The sequence below is a fragment of the Maniola jurtina genome, chromosome 1 (genome assembly GCF_905333055.1).
Source record: "Maniola jurtina chromosome 1, ilManJurt1.1, whole genome shotgun sequence".
NCBI lineage: Eukaryota > Metazoa > Arthropoda > Insecta > Lepidoptera > Nymphalidae > Maniola > Maniola jurtina.
Window position 1 is genome coordinate 6,877,699 of NC_060029.1, and position 21,248 is coordinate 6,898,946.

A 21,248-nucleotide genomic window follows, 5' to 3' on the forward strand; every position below is an offset into this window, starting at 1 on the left:
GGTGGGGGGTTTGCCTGACTGGGTTCGTCGTGCGAGCGACGGATGTTCTCAAAGGTGTGTGGAGTCTTCCAATCTGCACTAGGTGCGGTGGAGTGGACTATGACTTCCACCAACCAATCGCAAACGAAACTTTTGTATGTATTATAAATGTTTTTTGAAAATATGTTTGTGATTTGCTAGTGTTTAAATTGTTAACACCCACTGAGATTTTTGACTATCTATTGTATGGGATTACGTAACAGAGGGCGCTATAGTAACTTCTTTCTGCAGATAGAGTATAGATTGAGTATCCCACAGTATGCGCTCCACCTCAAGAAAATCCAAATGTTGTGTGGCTACTAGATGCATTTGACGATTCAAAGTAGTTATAAAAGTTTATGTGAATAAAAAATGTTTTATGTGTCTACTTGTATTAGTATCGGTGGGGAGTCGTTGCAAGTGGCGGTGAACAACTATGTGGTGGTGTGGTTCAGCGGCAAGGAGCTCAACATGGTGTTCGGGCTCCAGCTGTCGGTGTCGCGGCTCGGCAGCACGGTCAACTTCTGGGTCATGGAGTCCATATACCGATGGGTGGCCAACTACTATGGAGGCTACGAAAAGCTTGGCGTGGCCTTATTCATAGGTTTGTGGTTTTTTTTCATTACTAGATGATGCCTGAGACGGCACCTTATTACATGCGTTCTTTTTAATTCATAGACTAGACTAGTGCAGAGCTGCTATCAGGCCTTTAAACGAGTGATGATGCAGCCTAAAATAGAGCGCCCTGGCTTAGAAGATGTTATCTTAGAAGACGCTATCTTGTTTTAGCATCACTAACGTGTCTGGGCTCGCTGGTTTGCGCGCTGCTGCTGGGCTGGATGGATCTCCGAGCGGAGAAGGCGCTGCGGCGACAGGAGGCGCAAGCTAAGCCGGACCAACCCTTCCATCTCAAAGATATATTGAAATTCAAAACAGTTTTCTGGCTCCTGGCTGTTATTTGCGTCGCCTATTATTTGGCGATTTTTCCCTTCATCGCTCTGGGAAAGTAAGTAAGCTAGTTGAAAAACCTTTATTTCGTAGCTAACAATATCTTCAAGTCTAACATAGTGCATTTGATTCTTGAAATCTTTTATACTCTATGCAATTTGCACCCTTATAGTGAATTCAAAAGATATAATATGTAACAAAATCGCTTGACATTGAGGTCAAGAAATACGGTGGTGCTAATTTCATACAAATAATATAAAGACAAGATTGACTAAATCAGACCCTCTCTTCAACCTTGTTGAACTTGAAATAATACTCGGCTCGGGCTCGGGCCCATGATTGCATGGAAACTTGTCCACCTCTTAATTCTTATATCACGAATAAAGTTGATTCCACATTGCCGCAAGAGGCGTAAAAAGAGCAAGACCCGCTGAAGCCACTGAAGAAAGCCGAATTTTTTTTTCAGTTGGAATGAAAATATGAATCAGTTCAGTAGGTCTAGTTGACAGTATCAACGTTCTATGCGCTATTTGTTATAACAAAATTATTTACAGATTGTTCTTTGAACGCAAATTCGACTTTATGCCACAAGAAGCGAACACAGTGAACTCGATGGTGTACTTGCTGTCGGCGGCGCTTAGCCCCTTCTTCGGCATCCTCATCGACAAGACCGGGCGCAACGTGACGTGGATCATACTCAGCATCGTCGCCACCGTCGGCTCGCACTTCCTACTCGCGTTCACGTTCGTTAATCCTTACGTTGGAGTGGTGAGTTGTCTGTTAACTAGTCGGTGGCATCTTCGGCATCCTCATCGACAAGACCGGGCGCAACGTGACGTGGATCATACTCAGCATCGTCGCCACCATCGGCTCGCACTTCCTACTCGCGTTCACGTTCGTTAATCCTTACGTTGGAGTGGTGAGTTGTCTGTTAACTAGTCGGTGACATCTTCGGCATCCTCATCGACAAGACCGGGCGCAACGTGACGTGGATCATACTCAGCATCGTCGCCACCATCGGCTCGCACTTCCTACTCGCGTTCACGTTCGTTAATCCTTACGTTGGAGTGGTGAGTTGTCTGTTAACTAGTCGGTGACATCTTCGGCATCCTCATCGACAAGACCGGGCGCAACGTGACGTGGATCATACTCAGCATCGTCGCCACCATCGGCTCGCACTTCCTACTCGCGTTCACGTTCGTTAATCCTTACGTTGGAGTGGTGAGTTGTCTGTTAACTAGTCGGTGACATCTTCGGCATCCTCATCGACAAGACCGGGCGCAACGTGACGTGGATCATACTCAGCATCGTCGCCACCATCGGCTCGCACTTCCTACTCGCGTTCACGTTCGTTAATCCTTACGTTGGAGTGGTGAGTTGTCTGTTAACTAGTCGGTGACATCTTCGGCATCCTCATCGACAAGACCGGGCGCAACGTGACGTGGATCATACTCAGCATCGTCGCCACCATCGGCTCGCACTTCCTACTCGCGTTCACGTTCGTTAATCCTTACGTTGGAGTGGTGAGTTGTCTGTTAACTAGTCGGTGACATCTTCGGCATCCTCATCGACAAGACCGGGCGCAACGTGACGTGGATCATACTCAGCATCGTCGCCACCATCGGCTCGCACTTCCTACTCGCGTTCACGTTCGTTAATCCTTACGTTGGAGTGGTGAGTTGTCTGTTAACTAGTCGGTGACATCTTCGGCATCCTCATCGACAAGACCGGGCGCAACGTGACGTGGATCATACTCAGCATCGTCGCCACCATCGGCTCGCACTTCCTACTCGCGTTCACGTTCGTTAATCCTTACGTTGGAGTGGTGAGTTGTCTGTTAACTAGTCGGTGACATCTTCGGCATCCTCATCGACAAGACCGGGCGCAACGTGACGTGGATCATACTCAGCATCGTCGCCACCATCGGCTCGCACTTCCTACTCGCGTTCACGTTCGTTAATCCTTACGTTGGAGTGGTGAGTTGTCTGTTAACTAGTCGGTGACATCTTCGGTATCCTCATCGACCTCGAACCATCAAGGTTGTATCCTCGCTTTGACACCCTCAACTTCTGTCAATTGTCAAACGCTCTCTCTGACTGGGGTGCCGTGATATAACGGCCCTGTCTGTGGCCAAGTTAACATAGAGTTTAGTCGTGTTAGTTTTTTTTGTGCGAAGGTACGCGAATTGCGCGCGCCAATTTCAAATTTTCAAACTTGAAAGTCACATGTCAGAGATAAGGACGCACGCGCAAAACTAATTTTATTGATAGCGCATGTGCAAATTGTTTACAAAAAATGCAAACGGACACGACTTTTGTTTATTGCGGGTTATAAGCCATGTGTCAAGAAGAATCTGTTTTCCCCAGATATCGCTCGGGATATCCTACTCTTTGCTCGCCGCCGGTTTGTGGCCGCTTATTGCGATGGTCGTTCCGGAGAGTCAAATGGGCACTGCATATGGAATGTAAGTTATTCAAATTCACATTCAAAATATTTTTATTCTGAAAATTCTGAAAATCTTAGTCTCCATGATTCGTATCGCATCATTAATATGAATTGAAGTTCTAATATTTTGTACTTTTTTTTTGCGTACGTACTAGACTGATGAGTAATTTCTTTTGCAGATGTCAAGCCGTACAAAATCTGGGATTAGCTGTAACTATAATATTTGCCGGAATAATAGTTGATAACTATGGATACTTCATGCTAGAATTGTTCTTCCTTGGATGTTTATTTGGTAAGTTTTCCATGAACATAATATCTAGCATTAGTGCCTAGCATTACCAACCTTCAGCTTGGGCTTCACAAAACCCTCAAAAAACACCCTCAGCCAAAATGGGTCTAATTTTTTTCAAAAGCCGAATAATTCTAGCAAGCGCCGAAATTAAATAAATAAATTTTATAACTTTTAATAAGTAAATAAATTAGGTGCGACTGCAATTTTTCTTCCGCGTCGATTTAGGTTTTAAAATCCTGTGGGATCTCCTTGATTTTCCAATATAAAAAGTAGCTTATATGTCATTCTTTAGGTACCTATAATATATCTATGTATAATATCTCGTCAATCAGTAGCCCCATTGCGGCGTATTGAAAGACAGACCAACAAACGAGCACTTTCAGGTTACACAGTAATTATGAACGCGAAAGTTTGATTCGAACCGCTAGGATATAGAACACCCTTCCTGCATCAGTTTTCCTCTCCACTTGTAATTATGAGCCTTCAAGTAAAGAGTGAGTAGGCATCTTTTATTCAAGCGTGCTTCATTTTAAGGCTGCATCATCACTTGCCAGCAGGTCTGGTTGCAGCCTAGCGGTAGTCCATCGATTTAAATAATCGATTCGATCGATTTAAATTAAAAAAATCGGCCAAGTGCAACTTGAACTCGCACACGTTCCGTACCATCGTACAAGAAATAACACTTTTTTGTGATGTTATGTTTTGTGCACTTTACTTGTGCTATAAAAGATTATTACCTGCAGAATTGCATGATTCTAGGTTAAAGGGAAGTACCCTATACGTTTTGATTCCCTTGACGAATCTTGAGACACACGACAGAGTACAGATGGATAATGAAGTGATCCTATAAGGATTTCTTTTTTTCTGTGGAGACATGGAACCCTAAAAAAATTGTGGTTTAATTTTTGTTTTGCCTCAGCGTCGTTGATAGCGGCCGTGCTGATTTACATCCTGGACTCGGCGGAGGAGGGAGTGCTCAACCTGTCGCCCGGCGCGAGGGAGGCCCTTGTCAAGTGAGTTGCATGTTATGTTGTTAGTAGTTAGCATCTCAACCCAAGCATTACTGATCACGGGTCTCGATAAGTTGAGAGATGCGTGCCCGGTATCGAACTCGGAACCTCCGAATAGGAGGCGGAAGTCATAATCAATAGACTATCACCGCTAATAGTTATAGTAGCTCGCTACTTTGTTGAATAATGGGAAATCATTACTTGCTGTATAATCTGATCAGATTATATGTATATATTATAGCATAAGCAATACTTAAAATGATATAGTCTGTTTTAACACTAAAAAGTTTTATTTATAGGTATTTTTAAATGAATTGTAGCGTTCCCGATTATATTATTTTCAAGAGTTTTCACAGAAATTTTTGAGCCCTACATCCATTACAAAGCGGTTGTAAAATGTGCATAAAAACTTTAAAAAGCCTTTATTTAATTATTATTGAGTTAGCCTTATTAAGGTAATACATAAATAAAAATGTCTAAACATTTCCGGTAATTATTTTATGACAAATAGAAAGTGATCTTTGTTTAATAGTCAAATAAATCTACCACTATAAAATAGTCATATACAACTTTTTTTTGCATGGACATTGTAGTTAATTCTATGGCACACAATCTCTAAACTAAACTAAAACGATAAAGTCTAAATGTATCGTTATCACTTTCATAACGCTCCCAGCGGAAAAGAGTATCACTAGATTGAATCCTATTTAGTTTCGTTTAGAAGTTTTGTATAACATAAATAATAATTAATTAGCTACATAATAGTGACTTTTACGATATACTTTTATTCGCGCTTTCAGAACGAGAGTCAGTACAGAGGAAACGGCGAACTTACTCGATAATGCTGAAAGTTCTGATCAAGAGGAGACAGACTCAGGACCTTCTCGAAGAAACCCCGATCCTGAGGCGCTGGAGCAGAGCGCGGGCGCGTCGCGCGACCCTGCGCAGGAGCAGGCCGACCGGATACGCAGTCGATACTTCTCACACCTCCTGCCCACTACTCTCCTGCCAGAAAGACCTTAGACGGATGCTCACTACACCTGGGCTAATCTAATAATCTAATACTTTAGACACTGCTTCATTCCATATCTGACACACATTTGACGTATAAGCAGTGTGGAAATATTTATTGGTTAAGGTTGTACAGAATACGCAGATTACGCAGCCAATACTTCTCCTACCTTCTGCCTACTACTCTCCTGCCTGAAAGACCGTAGGTGGATGCTCACTGGAGCTAGGCTAATCTAATACTTTACACACTGCTTCATTCCACATCTGACAAACAATTGACGCAGAAGCAGCGTGTAAATTATTGACAAAAGAATCGAGGCAACGTCATGTGCGCAGATCTTTATATGGCACCTTCTCTAGGTATTCTTAAAGGTGCGTACGCACTAGAACTGAACTGCAGCTGCACTGCACGAGACTGCACTACGCGGCACATCGCGTCAGAATATTATTTCTATCATTTTGTATGGAGCATATCGCACTTGCGGCGTTGCACAGCACTTCAGCGCCCGTTGCCGCGCGTCGCGGCTGGAGAGAATATGGGCAGTGGAACTGCGCGTCGCGGCAGCGCCCCGCACGATATTCTCTCCAGCGGCCAGTTCAGTTCGAGTGCGTGGGCACCTTAAGAATCAAAATATGTAACTGCGCAAATTTCCAAGCGACGATTTGGCGCTGAGGCGATGTTGAGGCTAAATTCGCTTGAGGCCGTTTTGATTCCATCTAGACTTTATAGTGAGCTATATATTAAGCTTTAGACTAAGGCCTGGGCACACCTTGCACACATCCGACCCAGCGCAGTTGACGTGACGTGTTGTAAGTATGGCACGGGCCAGTGTAATATTATGTACTGTAAATATGTAATTAATTCGTAGACTATAAAATATTCCTATTGATTTCGTGATATTTTTTATTAAAAATGTATGAAAAGATAACAATTATTATGAATATAAACGTAATTGAAGTTCTGTCGTTTCATTTGTTCAAATTCCAGTAGGTACACATTGGTCCAATATGTTGGCAAGTGCCGACCAAGTCTTTTATAGATGTCTGTTTGAAAATGTACTAAAGTCAGCAAGCTAACTATCACTAGCTACATGCAATGCAAGTAATCCCTGTACCATGTGTGCGATTACATTGGTTGAGTGAATGGGTCAATGTGTATACGACTTTTTGCGTTTTATCATAATAGCAGCCCAACAGTGGAGGGACTCGACAAAATGATAGCTGCTTATTTGACCATCCCGGTTATTTCTGCTTTAGTGAACGTATACTTTAGTTAAACGGTTCACTAGTTCTTACAATTTAAGTACCGGCAAAAATTTATTCTTGCCGGCTTTTCTCAAAAGAATTGCTTTCCGAAAGCAGTCTTGATATATATAGCGTAACTCCTGGTAACAAACAAGTTATAATACTTGTTTGGACAAATCATATTAAATGTCTAACGTTGTGTTGTGCATCTCTCGTGTTCAAAGTTCTTGAAATGTTTTCAACAGTTAGTAGAGTCCCTGTATATTATTATTATACTCTTTGGTAGTAATTTTTTTTTGCAGGTAGATAAAGTTTTGGAAAGGACTTCGTCTGTGTTGGTGTTAGCTGGCGGGCGTGTTCTGCCTTTTTGGAGTGTTTTTTTTTTTGTTAAAACTGACTGGAAAGCGCTCTAAGGGGGTGCCGTGCGTATGTCGACGAACGCCGGCACAGACGGGGTCCATACTTGTATAGTTTAACTAACTTGTTACAAATAACTACAAACTTGACTTGGCCTTGGTTTTTTTTCTCTCTCTCTCGTCTGGCTCTACAAAGCCAGACGAGAGAGAAAAATAAAAAGTTTTGGAAACAATTATTTTAACATCTTTGCACGTAAGCGTACAAACGCATTGATATATATCAATGCGTAATCAAATACTGTTTTAGGTATAGATGATTGTAATTACGATACGATACGATACGATACGCTTTCAATTGTAAACTACGTACGACAGCGCTACGATACGATACGATACGATATGATACGATAGCGCTGGCGAGTCGTGTCGGACAAAAGTCCCTTAAAAAATTAAGATAATCAAAAAAGGTAGGTACCTATAGGTGTTATGTTAGTATAAAATAATTGAAATTCATTTTCAATTATAAAATTATTTTAAACTACGAAACTAGTTAAAATAGCACTTAAAACCAATAAGTCATCTTTAAACTGCCATCTTTGTCTCGCTGGGTTTCCAACGTGCTTGCCTGCCGGACTAATTTCCGCATAGAATTCCGCCGTAAAGGCTGCATGTCTGGCAACACGTCTTCTGTAGACGGAGCTTGGGCTAGCTCTAACTGGTCCAAGTTTTCGTAAGAATCTGACGCTGGAACTGCACTCCTGTAACAAAATATTGATGATCAATGCCCGCAATTTGCCTGCGTGCATTTGGGTTCTTAAAAATCCCGTGGGGACCGATTTTCTGGGATAAAAAGTAACCAATGTCACTATCCGAGATGTTCGGTACTAAATTTCGTGAAAATTGATTTAACGGATGGACCTTTAAGAATCTCGTGTTAACTCCGAGTTACCGGGATAAAGAGTAGCCTATGTCCGTCCCCAGGATGTAAGCTAACTCTAGCTTTCATTAAAATCGTGACTCGTGAGCCACGATGATCAAGTTCTAAAGTTATTCTCATTCATTACAAACACAACCCCTCTAAGCCAAAATTCGAGTTTGAATCAATAAGAGTTTTTCCGCATTTATAGCATTCGCGCATAGCGGACATATATTATTTGCTGAAACACGATTCTAATTCGTAGCGACTTAACCTTCATGTTTCGTATGACGTCGTAGCACGCAGCTACGCTAGAGCTACGCCGACTTTTGTAGCATGCTCCTCACGTCGCGTCGCTCTTGAGGATAAATTCAATATGGCAGATGAAAACAAAAATATGTCACGAAAATAATTAACTTAATATTATGAATTGTAGAAAATTTGAAATAACCATGGGATTGTAGTTTCCGAAAAAATAAAATATAAATAGACCACCTGGTAGATGCGATGGAATAGTCGGGTCTTAGTTTCTGAACTTTATCCTGTTTATTAATACTATATATGTCGAAAGTCGAAACTAAGGCTTCTGTAAATCCGTAATCGTTAGCGGATTATCGCGAGACTGAGGTTATCTTTTATCGATATATCGCCATAAAAATCGACACTTAAACAAAAAAAGCCAATCTTTTGACCAGGCGATGTGTGAGGATACGTTACGATTTAGTGAGGGGATATGTGTGAAATCCACTACCGATAAACCCCTTCATTTCAATTGAACCCGTTACAACCATACCTATGAAAATTTTATTTCACACATCCTTTGCCATGCATCTGCGAGGATCACTGGTTCTGAAAGGATGCTTAAAAATATATACCTTTGGCCACCGCACGCTAAGCAATCTTTGTACGTCCAATCTTTTCCAAACTCTTCCCCTTCTTCAGCGGTCTGAGGTAGAGAACAGTGAAGCGTTTCCGGTAGTCGCAGGGCTGTAATGCCTCCAACCACCGATACTGCGCCCATTAGAACCAGTGGCAGTACCAGATTACTGGTCCCCTAGAAAAAAACTCATATCATATCAATCTATCAAACTCCCACAGCTGGACAAAGACTTTTTAGAGATCGCGTCGTAGTATATATGGTTATTCTTCTTCATCACCAGCCACCATCTTAAGGTCATCAATCCTGCGGACTGAAGGTCGTCACACGCTCCTTTATCGATATGTGGTCCCGACTCCAAAAAGCCATCGGTCTTTGGCTCTGTGATGAACATAACCGGTCCACTCCCAAATTAATTCCAAAATATAATAACATTTCATAGTCTATTGTGCCTATATCCGGCAATACACAAAGACAAACCGATGATTCATCTATTTGAATGAAATAAACAGTAAATAGAAAGCAATGGCCGATTACTGAAGGTAATAAGAGACATTTCTGTATTTGGCCATAAAGCTGTTTATGGTAGGTAAACCTTGTTCTTATAGTCGTATTCTTACCAAATAATTGATGAACGGTATAATTATTAGCCCCAGTCCGCCGATATAAGCAGACGTTCCGATTCCTATTCCTCTTAGCTCTGTTGGATACAACTCTCCAGCGTACGGGTAAATTATCAAAAACGATGCTGATATGAAACATTTCGATATTAAGTATAAAATCAGAGTTTCATTTTCAGCGTCTAAAACAAACAAAAGAGCATTAAGCTGCAAATCTATCGCTGTGGTGTGATGTGGTGCTACGCAATTCGGCGTCGCGACCAACCTATCGAAGCGCGTTTTAAAGCATCAATGCGCCAGAACGCCGAGCGACGCGACAGAATCTATATGCACGTCTTCGACTAGAATGTGTGACTCGGATCGCCACCACACACCACATAATTTTATAGTTTCGTTAAGTAAATCGTAAAATTTTAATTACCGCTTGGCAGAAGAACAGTGACGATACAGAAAATTCCACTGATGACCATTGAGAGGCAAAGAGGCCAACGACGCCCGACGCGATCCATTAGAATCCAACAAACAATATAGCTTGGAATTTCTACGGCGGAAGAGAGAAAAAAGCTCATGTACTGGTTGCTCCCGATGGCCGGTCCATAATAACTAAGGCCCACGTACACCATTTCTGATGCACACCAGTTTAGAGTAATCAAAATGGTTTTAAGTCTCATATTCGGAGTTCTACATAATGCAAACACGCTAGGAGCTTTTGCTTCTTTGAATCCATGCTCTTTTTGTTCTAAGACTTGTTTTTGAAGTTTTTCCGTGAACTCTTCTGGTAACTCTTTGCCATTAACTCTTGCGATTGTCTTTAGAATGCTGTTCGCTTCTTCTAATCTTTCTCTCATTAGCAGCCATCGAGGAGATTCCGGTAAAACGAACCAGTACAGATAATAGAAGAAAAACGGAACAGATGTGGCTAGTGCAAGCGATCTCCAATCGCGCAAGACGTATGTTACAATGGATAAAAGAATTAATCCCAAAGTGTAGAATATACAGGTCATTACAGTAACAAACGATCTGTAATTAGGTCCTGCAAGTTCCAATGCTAAAAATAATTACAACTTTAGAAACAGAACAGTATTAAAAATAAAATATTTTCTCTACTTTCGTGAAGTAAAGTCCAATAGTACACAATACAACATAGGTACATTAGGTCAAATAAAAAACATACACTAGGTACCTAAAATCTATACTTACATATTATGAACGGTATTTGATAAACAGCTGGAATAGTTAATCCGACAATTATTCGTGCTAATACCCAAAACCAGAATTCATGTGCGTATGCTGTCATCATACTTCCAAGCAGTAAAGTTGTTAAACAGGCAAAAAAGGATTTTTTTCGCCCTATTCGATCATTGAGGAGGCCAAAAGAGTACACTCCAATAGGTCCTCCGACATTAAGGGCAACTAAGCCGAGTGTCGGATAGACATCGTATTCGCAAACTAAATCAAACTGAAAAACAAATAATAAGAAAGAAACATTTATTTTCTTCACATATAATAATTAACAATTGTACAATAGAATTGACCACATTGAAGGTCTGGCTCTGGTTTTAGAAGCTGAAAAATTTTCAATTTTTTTTTTTTTTTTTTTATTAATTAATTATTTGTTAGTTAATTTTAAAATCTGAAATGCAATTAAAACGCATAATCAAACCGGTAACCGTAGACTCCGTAGATGGCAGAATCTCTCAAACCTACTGTGCCTACGTACCATGTACCTACCTACCGCCTAACATGTACTAATCACTAAACAAACCTAAGTACATCTAAGGATTGACTTATCATGGTAGTTTTTTGGTTATTTCTCTTTGCATTTTGCAGTATAGGTATTAACAAGTAGGTAAAACTTTTGTGATATTTAAAACTCTACATATAGATAGATACATATTTAGTAAATTTCTACTACTTACATCAATAACAACAGAGGATTTCACTTCAGTTTTGTCGTATTCATAGCCATCTAAACAAGGCTCAACAGGCCAACTCTCATTTAGTTGTATTAGTTTACCTGTGTTTAATAATGCAGACCAATCAACTGAATAACGAACACAATTCTCAAAGGTTGTATTATCATCTTCCTAAAATGATACAAGATGTTTATCATCATGTTTTTTGGATGGTAAGCAAAATTAACTGACATCATTACCTTACGTGGAATGGATATCATTTTACGATTATCTTCCGACATGTTGTATAATTCTGGCACTTTGCACCAGTGATCAGGCGTGTCCGTCATAAAGAGCTGATTGAAAGCACAGAATCCACACGGAAGGCACGCGGGCAGACAGACGAACCACAATAGACACTTTTGATACACTCCAAATTCACCAATTTTTGGTAACACATCATCTAAATCGATTGGGTCGTCATTTTTTTCTTTTACCTTTAAAATTCACATGAAACTTGTATATGCAGTAGTATAAAATTTTAAATATGGATTTCGTTTTCACATTTGTGAATTTAAATGATTGCGAATTAAAAAATTAGTTACCGATGGATGCTCCTGGGCACTGTATTTTCTAAAATGGTTTGAATTCTCAGACATGATAGCTTGTTTGTTTACATTCACTTGATTTCGTATACAATTCCACACAACTAACGGCAGTTCTAGTCGAGTAGTTATTAAACTACCTTGGTATTGGCCGAAGCCATATAGTATTAATCTAATTGATCAAGGAAAATTGTATATCTACTGCCCTATACTAAAATATATCACCCAGTTAATATTTTGTAAAGTTGTAGGATTACCTACTCGTATGACAATAAAAAAGTCAATTGATGTAATAAATAATTCGATTATTTACTTACCTGACGAGTATCAACGACATGTAACTAATACTTAGACCGTACGTAGGCTACCTACCTAATATTAAGTAGTAAGTTGTGACTAGGTATTTTGTTAATGAGTAAGACGTATACTAATTTCAATAATTACCTTAACCTACCTTGTTGATACATATACTTATATAAATAATATATTGGATTATGTAGGTACTTATATGGGTACTCACGCATAATACATTTTCGCATAAGTCAAGGTGGCTTTAGGTTTTGGGTGGGCGTAAATTTTGTAGAGGTAGGTACGACTTGTGATCTTATTAGGAAATACCTTTTGACCACTTAATCAAATCTTTTATTTTTTTTATTTGTTTCCGTTGTAGTATATAGTATATATTTACCACGGTGACCTGCCCCGGTTCGCATGACAAACAAAAGTAGGTAAGTATTCCCAGATTTTATTTTCGGTCAGCAGGTAAGTAGGTACTTGACTGAATAATACTTTGAGGAGTGAACTACGAGAGCAGGTTTGCGCAGAAAATAGAAATAGATTTTTTATTCAAACAAACTTTTAAAAATACCTGCGCCCGAATGTCCTTCCTCAGCAAGAAACTCGGCAGTTACTATTTTCAAATATTCAATTTACTCCGTAGGCCCATAAGGGCTAACATCTCAGCCGCAAATATTATATGTATTTGAATCGTGTTATAATTATATTTATCTGCGCGAGCGACTGGCGCTTTCTTAAAAAATCAATTTCATCAACGTTGCTGTGAGTCGTTGAAGACTTTGAAAAAGCCGTACTGAAATCGATCTATCCGTTTGAGAGCTATGATATCACAGACGGAAAAGCGTCAAGCTTACCTTTTGCGACGGCTAACAATCCTTACACCTTTCATCTTAACATCTTTCACCTTAACATCTTTCCCCTGAGTAATAAATAATAATCTTTGCAATTAGAGTAGCGGAACAAGTAGGTTCTTGGTCTGTGTTTAGATGTGGATGATATACTCTATGCTTATTTTAATATTATATTATTGTACATATTGGATATAAATAAAATAAAATATTAATGATTTTGTTAAAATATTTTATTTGTGAAACGTAGATAAAATTGATACACGTAATTAAACTCTTAGAGATAACTTAAGTTTTTACATAATAATGAAATTGCGAAAATTGTCTTACTTTTAACAATATAAGGATTGCGCGTTTTCCCACAACTTTCGTAATTGTACAGCGTGTCAACAGTCTCGCATGCACACTTAATATTTATAAGTAGTAATAAATAAGATAAACTTTCTTATAAGATATACCTTAAAAAACATGAAATTGACTTCTTAGTTACAACACAAATTACATGCTTGTATAACACATGTTTATTTCGAAATATAGAAATTTTATAATTTGTAGATTTTAAATTTAAATATAGGTTCTAATTGCAAGACCGAATACAAATTTTCTAAATTTTATAATAAAATATAACATCCCTTTTGGTATCGGTGACTGAATCAACATATATATAACATAAGTAGACAATAATATGTACATATTATGTACATAATTAAAAATTTTGTACATTTCATTAAAACTTAAAATAAAAGCAGGCCATATTGCCATATTATACCTATTTATAGGTATTTTTTACCTACTTTGAGATAAAAAAATAATTTTAAATTTTCCAATTTGCCACAGTACAATATACCTACGATAGAAATATACAAATAAAAGTCAAACATCGATAGAAATATTTTTCAGCTCTGAAGCTACAAGGAATTTACTACAGAGCTTCAAAATACATTACTTTGAACCGTCGAAAGTAATCAAGTTTTATAAATAATCTACTTATATCATGGTCTCATAATTTTAATAAGTATTCCTTAAAAAAATTGTCGCTCATCATTCACTAATTTGCGTTCTGTTTTATTTCTACCTAAACGTATGTATTTAGTAAGGCAAGCATTTAACATTACAACAAGGGCGAAAACCTACAATATGCAGGTTCTTGAGTAAATCGTGCATCTTACATTCGAATTTTTCGTCTATAGTGGTCACAAAATCTCACTCTCACACCATAAGAACATTTTATATTGACTCGACGAGGGTGGGGCATATTTGCACTTTGTATCGATAACTTTTCTCGCTTTTCGCACTTTCACAACTTTAATAAAAGTTCACTAGCAAATCGAAGTCCTTATCTATAGATACTTAAAATCGTTTTGGATGGTAAGATTGAATAAGTTTAAAGAGGTTTAGGTAGTGATTAACTTATTGAAGTACTTGCACATCGGACATAGTTTGGGCGGTGTCGGAGATTATTTTATAAATGTTATGTACACGTGCAAATTACACCGCGAAGGAAGGCGCGCGCGCGCCGCCCGCCGACGCTACGTGAGCAACTTAAAAAACATAATGCCTAACGAGATGTTGATAAACAGTACAAGGATCACTAGTTGCTGTCTGGAGAACCAGTCCTGAAACAAACAAGTATTTATTTTAACATAAGCTAAGTATATATAAAAGGTAAAGGTGACTGACTGTCTGACTGATTAATAAATCAATGAACAGCAGAAACTACTGCGCGGATCGGGCTGAAATTTAGCATGCAGGTAAACAGCTTTTACGACAGACTGCAATCTGCAAAGATTTTTTTTGAGAATTTAAGCTCTAAGGGGGTAAAATAGGGATTTTTTGTAAAGACCACGCGGATGAAGTCGCGGGCATAAGCTAGTGCTGAATAGATTTCATGAGCATTGCGGGACATTAATAAAGCAGATGAGAGCAAAAAATTGAATACCTTTACTTGTGGACTAACTAGGTAGAGGAGGGGGTTGGCTCTCAGTTTTTCGGACTCCTCGTGCATACGGCGGACCTCCTCGCGTCGCGCGGAGCCCAGCGCGGAGACCTCCTCGCGCGACATGCCTCCGCCGTCCGGCAACCGTGGCATGCCCGCTACGTCCGGCAGCGATTTCTTGCGTTGCAGAGTTTGAGGGGTGCTCAGCATCTGTAAATATCAAATATATTCCGCTTTACCGCAGTATAAAGAGACACCTTTAATCTGTAGCTTTTTTTAAGACATTTTTTTTAATTTGAGTGGTAGGTATCTATTGTATTGGAGGCATGTATATTTGTTTCGAATAGTTGCGATATAGATTTGGATTGAAGAAAACCTGTAATCGGATAAAAAATTATAGTGCCTTTAGACAAATTGATGAAGTTACTGCTCAGGCACCAATATAAGACTTTGGAGATGTTATCAATTGACTACGGAGTAGAAACCTAATTTCACTATCGCCCTTCGTTTCTACGTAATATTTGTGTTGTCTATAGTATTGGTTAATACCAAACTAGGTTTTCAGATTCAATCAAATCAATTGCTAAAACTGCTTCGTAGAAATAGAACTCCTCTTATAAAATTCTAGGCCGGAAAAGCAAAACTATTTATTTATTTTGTTTTACCTCAACGGGAGGTACATTTATCCAGCTTTCGGAAGCTCGTCGTGCAAGTATAGCCGGCGAACACATAAGGTCCTCGTCTTCATCCTCGTCTCCTCCTTGATACCACATTGTATTACAATGGCAGTTGGCACACTGGTTCTTATATATTTTATCAATATACGTAACGTCTATGCACAATTTGTTTAAAGAAAAAGGTCACGCATCACTTTTTCAGTTAAAAATTGTATTTACACAACTTTAAATATTTCCACTGAGTCGTATTTAAATATGGCTTCGATTTTCCATTAACAGAATATAAGTATTTTCTATTTATATATTCAGCGAATGGCGGTGGAGGTGCGCGGTAAGCGGCAGCGAATGACTGTCTCAATTTAGAAATAGAACGGGCTGCCCGCCCCAGCTCTCCCGCCCACCGCCGCCGAGCGTAAAACGCGCACATAACTATGCTTGTATATTACTAACATATTATTACGAATACACTAACAATGTTTGTTTCGTAAGCATAATGTGGAAAACAGCCGAAACGCGCCAATTTATAGTAATTTAGTCAAAACGACATTTTATAGAGCTATAAGTTTTTAATAAAATACTTGTTTATTTAGGTATAAAATACTTGTTTATACTCAGTAGGAAAGGCATTCCGAACCAGTGGTAGATGCTCTTGACGATTCAAAAGTACTTGTAAGTCTAATTGAATAAAAATATTTTGAATTAGAATTTGAATATGAACTTGTTTATTTGTTTAGCATAATTTCTAAAAGCACGAAATTCACAAAAACATACTAGGCAATATTATAATGAGAAAAGGTCAACTAATAAATATACTTAGTTAAATTAGACAACACTACTTTAATTCGTATTTATAGTAATTTTTATTAGACAACTTATATTACACATTTTGATAATTTTTTTTTAAACACGTGTTCTTTTTCAAAGTTGGAACTGAAAAAACTATTCTTACGAAATCGACCGCGTCTGCGGAAATCGAAACCATTATAAATGCGAAAGCGTGTTTGTTTGCTGGTTTATCCACATATTGTGCATAACACAGCTACGGATCTACGTGATTTTTTTGCATGGTTGTAGTTGAAGACGTGGAGAGTGACATAGACTACTATTTATCCCGGAAAATCAAAGAGTTCCCTCGGGATTCCTAAAAACCTAAATCTATGCGGACGATTTATTTCCTTTTAGCTATTTAACCGACTTCCAAAAAGGAGGTGGTTCTCAAGGACTAAGCACAGATCATTCGGATGATATGAAGCGTTGAATCATAGAAAAGTCAGATATTAAATTATTTTCTTAGATTAACATGGGTTATGAGTTATAGTACTTAGTCGTCAAACCAGGCGGATAGATATCGATGCAGGATGCGCGCAGGTTATTTATATCTATCGAAGAATTTAAAATAATCCAAAAAGTCTTACCTTTCGTCCTCCTCCTCCCCCGCCCGCGGGCGCTGGCGGGGGCGGCGCGGGGTTCTGTGCTACAAATAAGCTCTCTGTTCTTTTTGGTTGATAGGGTGAAGGTGAAATGTCTTGTCCTAGTGTTCTTTTGCGTAATAGCGAATCCTCGAAAGGCTGGTGATCTCTCGAAGAAGCGCGCGAAACGGATCCTCGGCCGGACGCTAAGTGGCCGTTGCCCGCAGGAGTGGCGGCGCGAGACGGCGGGCGCGACGCGGGCGCGGGCTGCGGCGCGACGGATCCAGCCCGCGAGCCGCTGCCCGGAGGCGCAGCCTCCACTGAGGGTTGCCGCGATCGCCTGCCGTATCGATCCACACTGGAATCTCTGCTTGGAGGCCTTTTATAGTGATCGAAGTAGTCGATTGAGGGCCGGCTCCCCGGTGGTCGTTGTTCGCGATCTCCATTGATAATGTCCTGCTCTGTCGCATTAGTACGATAGGATGGTTGGTCGACTGCTTGTTGGCGATAAATTTGTTTATCAGGAGTTTGTCTATAGCCTTGTTGGTCCATTGGAGGTTGCCGGTACATCTGTTGTTCCGGCGCTTGTCTGTAGCCCTGTTGGTCCAGCGGTTGTCGATAACCCTGCGGGTCGATTGCCTGTCGATAACCTTGAGATTCTGCATTTAAAGCGCTTCTGTCGAGAGGTCCCTCTGAATGTACTGTACCGGTGCGAAGTTCGTTTCTGGCATAGGCCGCCATACTAGGATCCGTATAGATATTACTTTGTGGATCGTTCGTAGGTAAAGCGAGAACACTTTGTCTCCGTGCTACACCCGCTGGAGAGGTCCAGTCTTGGGGTGGTTTTTGATTTGTTGGGGGTCTCATTGAAGCTGAAGGTCTCCGAGTTTGGAATTGTTGGTTCATTAGATCGATAGGTTGCTGTTGTTGTTGTTGTTGTTGTAATCTGTACGGTGCAGCAGGCAGTTGACCTTCGGGCGACGTGATGTTATACCCACTCGGTGGATCATTAGAAGTATATATTTTTTGATTGGATATCTGATTTTGTGTACTTCCAGGCGTAGACCACGTGTCTTGGTTAGGTTTGTAAAATTGATCATACTGCGGGCCTATATTTCTGACATCGGTACTGTAGTTAGGACTATTGGAAAATCGTGGGTCAACTGTATGTCCTACATTTGAAGGATATTGGGCTGACGGTCTTCTAGAAGAGACCGAATTTGGCATTTTGTTCATTTGAGGAGGTTGTGAATGCATCGGAGGGATATGATTTGGAATGCTCTTGCCGTCCATGGTTTTATCGGATCCTTGAATCACAGACGTAACCTGTGATTCGTAAATTTTCTGTCTATATTTCTCTCTTAAACCTATACGATCAAAGCCAGGATGCTTAAAGTCTGGTGCGAACTGCTTGGCAGTTGTTTGTGCTATATCACAGTCTTCTTTAGCTTGGTCTGCCGATTCATCGGCTTGTTCGGCTTTTCCTCTCGCTGTGGCTGTCCTGCATAAAACGGGTAAGTTAAAAGAGAGATATAAATTGCTGCTGATATTATCTTTAGTGAAAAAAATCATCACTTTGTTTAAATATTTTTTATTTACTTATGTATTGTACCTATCTAGGTAATAAAAGATACAAATTAAAATAACCACTGCTCATATTATAAATGCGAAAGAGTGATTGTGTGTTGGTTTTTCTTCAATCATGCCGCATTGAAGTAACGTATCAACGATTTGCATGGATAGATAAAGAATTGGAGAATAGCGTAAGCTTCTTTTTAATCCAGAAAATTAAAAATTTCTCATGGGATTTTCAAAACCTGGATCCACGCAAATCCTAGATGAAGTCGCGTTTATCAGCAATTCAATATAATAGAAAGGTTAAATAAATTCTGTGAACGTTAAATAGTTCTACTAAAATAACTTTCTACTCAACAATTATATTTTTATTAGCAAAAAGTTTATAGTTTTGCTAAAATAAGTCTATAAATTAGTTAATCTGTGACACCACAGAATTTTGGGTGATTCATCAATCATCATCTCCGTAACATATCCAATTACGAACCTAGAGGTAGCGATGTCGGCTTTTTGTAATGCTATTTTCGATGCACGCTGCGCTGCATTCACTGCTGAGTCAACTCGTTCCCGAAACTTTGCCGATCGCATGAGGAATATGTGTTTCCGTTTCTGGCTTGTGATGAGTACATTGTTTTTGTATTTGCCCTCTTCCTTCGTGCCATCTCTGAACGTCGTAACGCCGTAGCCATACTTCCTGTTCGCGAACCACTCGCCCTCGTACCGAAGACCGTCGCTCCGCTCACTCACACCGAACCCTGTACGTTTGTCATTCTTCCATTCGCCCAAGTAAGTTTCTGTCACACTGGCATCCAAATGTTCATCCTGGAATGTAAAAGGTAAATAAAATTAAAATTTTGGAAATGTCTCGTTCAAGCAATGCATATTAAACTTAGTTTTAGAACGATTTTATTATCAACTAGAGGATGCCCGCGACTTGTTCGCGTGGATTTAGGTTTTATAAAGATCCCGAGAAAACTGTTTGATTTTCCGTATAAAATTCCTGTCAATTACAGGGACGCAAGCTACCTCGGTACCAAATTTCATACAAATCGGTTAATCGGATGGGTTTTTAGGAATCCCGTGGGAACTCTTTGATTTTAAGGAATAAAAAGTAGTCTATGTCCGTCCCCGGGATATAAGCTAACCTTGTACCTTTCGTCAGAATCGGAAACTGTTGGGCCTTGATAAGGTAGCAGACAGACAGACAGACAGGTAGACAGACACACTTTCGCATTTATAATATTAGTATGGATTTTAGAAAATACTTGCGTAGAGATATTAATTTTACTCAAGACTGAAAAGTTGACGATAAAATGCAGGAAGCGGACACCACCTACTTAGGTAGGACTCGAATGTCAATGAAGATTTATCCTAATGAAGCATTTGGATGTATCGTGGAAATATACTATTATATCTAAGTATACCAATAATATTTCTAAATTAGTACTTAATCCGATTCTGATTTTTTTTTTACTGATAGAAGCTACATTATCCCCGAGTGCTGCTATAAATTATATCACGCATACGAAATCGTGGGCCAAAGCTAGTTAACCGACTTTAGATACCTAATATACAAGTCCAGTCAACTAGGCGTCAGAAAACTCTGGTTCTTAGGGTTCTGTAGCAAAAGGAACTCTTTTAGTTTCATCCAGATCGTTTGTCTATCTGTCTGTAAGTCACAATCATTTTAAAAAACCGGCCAAGTGCGAGTCAGACTCGCGCACCGAGGGTTCCGTACTACAGTCGTATTATTTCGACATTTTGCACGATAAATCAAAAACTGGTAAAGAAGAAGCTGGCAGCGGAGTGCGTGCTCTCGACCGAGGACACCCAGGACGCGGCCGAGCCGGTTGAGCCGCCCACCGAGCCGCCACCGTCCCGCTTGTCCAACTCGCCCGCGCTACCAGTCTACGTGACACCAAATGTCGTCTGCATACCTCGACAATGAAGCTGGTGTTTGAGTTGGTGTGGAAGGAGCCGCGCGTGGCCGCGGAGTGCGTGCTCTCGACCGAGGACACCCAGGACGCGGCCGAGCCGGCCGAGCCGCCCGAGCGCACCGAGCCGCCGCCCCGCTTGTCCAACTCGCCCGCGCTACGTTGTTTACGGAGTTTCTGCAGACACAAATTACAAACACTTATTTTATTGCCTGCGTTGTATATGATAAAATAAAATCTAAATTTACAAAAAGAAGAGTTCTGACTTTTCCTTCTGACTAACTCATTAAGGTCCAGCTCAAATAGTTGGACTTCGAAAGCAGAAATTTTGCTT

At 39.9% G+C, this 21,248-nt stretch overlaps 3 protein-coding genes across 5 annotated transcripts in view; 1 reads left to right on the forward strand and 2 right to left on the reverse strand.

The window, feature by feature from the left end:
• Window positions 1-6,683, forward strand: part of LOC123868467 (major facilitator superfamily domain-containing protein 1-like) — an 8,571-nt gene extending 1,888 nt beyond the window's left edge. The window contains exons 4-11 of one of the 2 annotated variants that reach the window (XR_006796649.1): window positions 417-622; window positions 808-1,024; window positions 1,521-1,734; window positions 3,333-3,430; window positions 3,591-3,703; window positions 4,623-4,716; window positions 5,514-5,818; window positions 6,009-6,683. Coding sequence is in view for 1 of the 2 variants with exons in the window: in XM_045911011.1 (XP_045766967.1) it covers window positions 417-622; window positions 808-1,024; window positions 1,521-1,734; window positions 3,333-3,430; window positions 3,591-3,703; window positions 4,623-4,716; window positions 5,514-5,736 (1,165 nt within the window). In the remaining variant the exon portion in view is untranslated. Of the gene's footprint in view, window positions 1-416; window positions 623-807; window positions 1,025-1,520; window positions 1,735-3,332; window positions 3,431-3,590; window positions 3,704-4,622; window positions 4,717-5,513 lie in introns of both variants that reach the window. The other variant, XM_045911011.1, reaches the window with a different exon arrangement.
• An 880-nt stretch (window positions 6,684-7,563) lies between these two features.
• On the reverse strand, window positions 7,564-12,367 carry LOC123868460 (carcinine transporter). The gene is made up of 8 exons (XM_045911002.1): window positions 12,239-12,367; window positions 11,894-12,130; window positions 11,658-11,825; window positions 10,939-11,197; window positions 10,160-10,786; window positions 9,739-9,920; window positions 9,117-9,295; window positions 7,564-8,083 (listed from the first exon to the last, which is right to left on the reverse strand). The coding sequence occupies exons 1-8, from the start codon at window positions 12,290-12,292 to the stop codon at window positions 7,888-7,890; spliced, it is 1,902 nt and encodes a 633-aa protein (XP_045766958.1). The 5' UTR covers window positions 12,293-12,367; the 3' UTR covers window positions 7,564-7,887.
• Window positions 12,368-13,594: 1,227 nt separating this feature from the next.
• Window positions 13,595-21,248, reverse strand: part of LOC123874511 (junctophilin-1) — a 28,147-nt gene continuing 20,493 nt past the window's right edge. Inside the window, exons 4-9 of one of the 2 annotated variants that reach the window (XM_045920041.1) lie at window positions 20,918-21,091; window positions 19,468-19,802; window positions 17,404-18,906; window positions 15,985-16,093; window positions 15,323-15,529; window positions 13,595-14,999 (exon numbers count right to left, since the gene is read on the reverse strand). In XM_045920041.1, the coding sequence (XP_045775997.1) occupies window positions 14,913-14,999; window positions 15,323-15,529; window positions 15,985-16,093; window positions 17,404-18,906; window positions 19,468-19,802; window positions 20,918-21,091 (2,415 nt within the window). In that variant the 3' untranslated portion in view covers window positions 13,595-14,912. The remainder of the gene's footprint in view (window positions 15,000-15,322; window positions 15,530-15,984; window positions 16,094-17,403; window positions 18,907-19,467; window positions 19,803-20,917; window positions 21,092-21,248) is intronic. The other variant, XM_045919953.1, reaches the window with a different exon arrangement.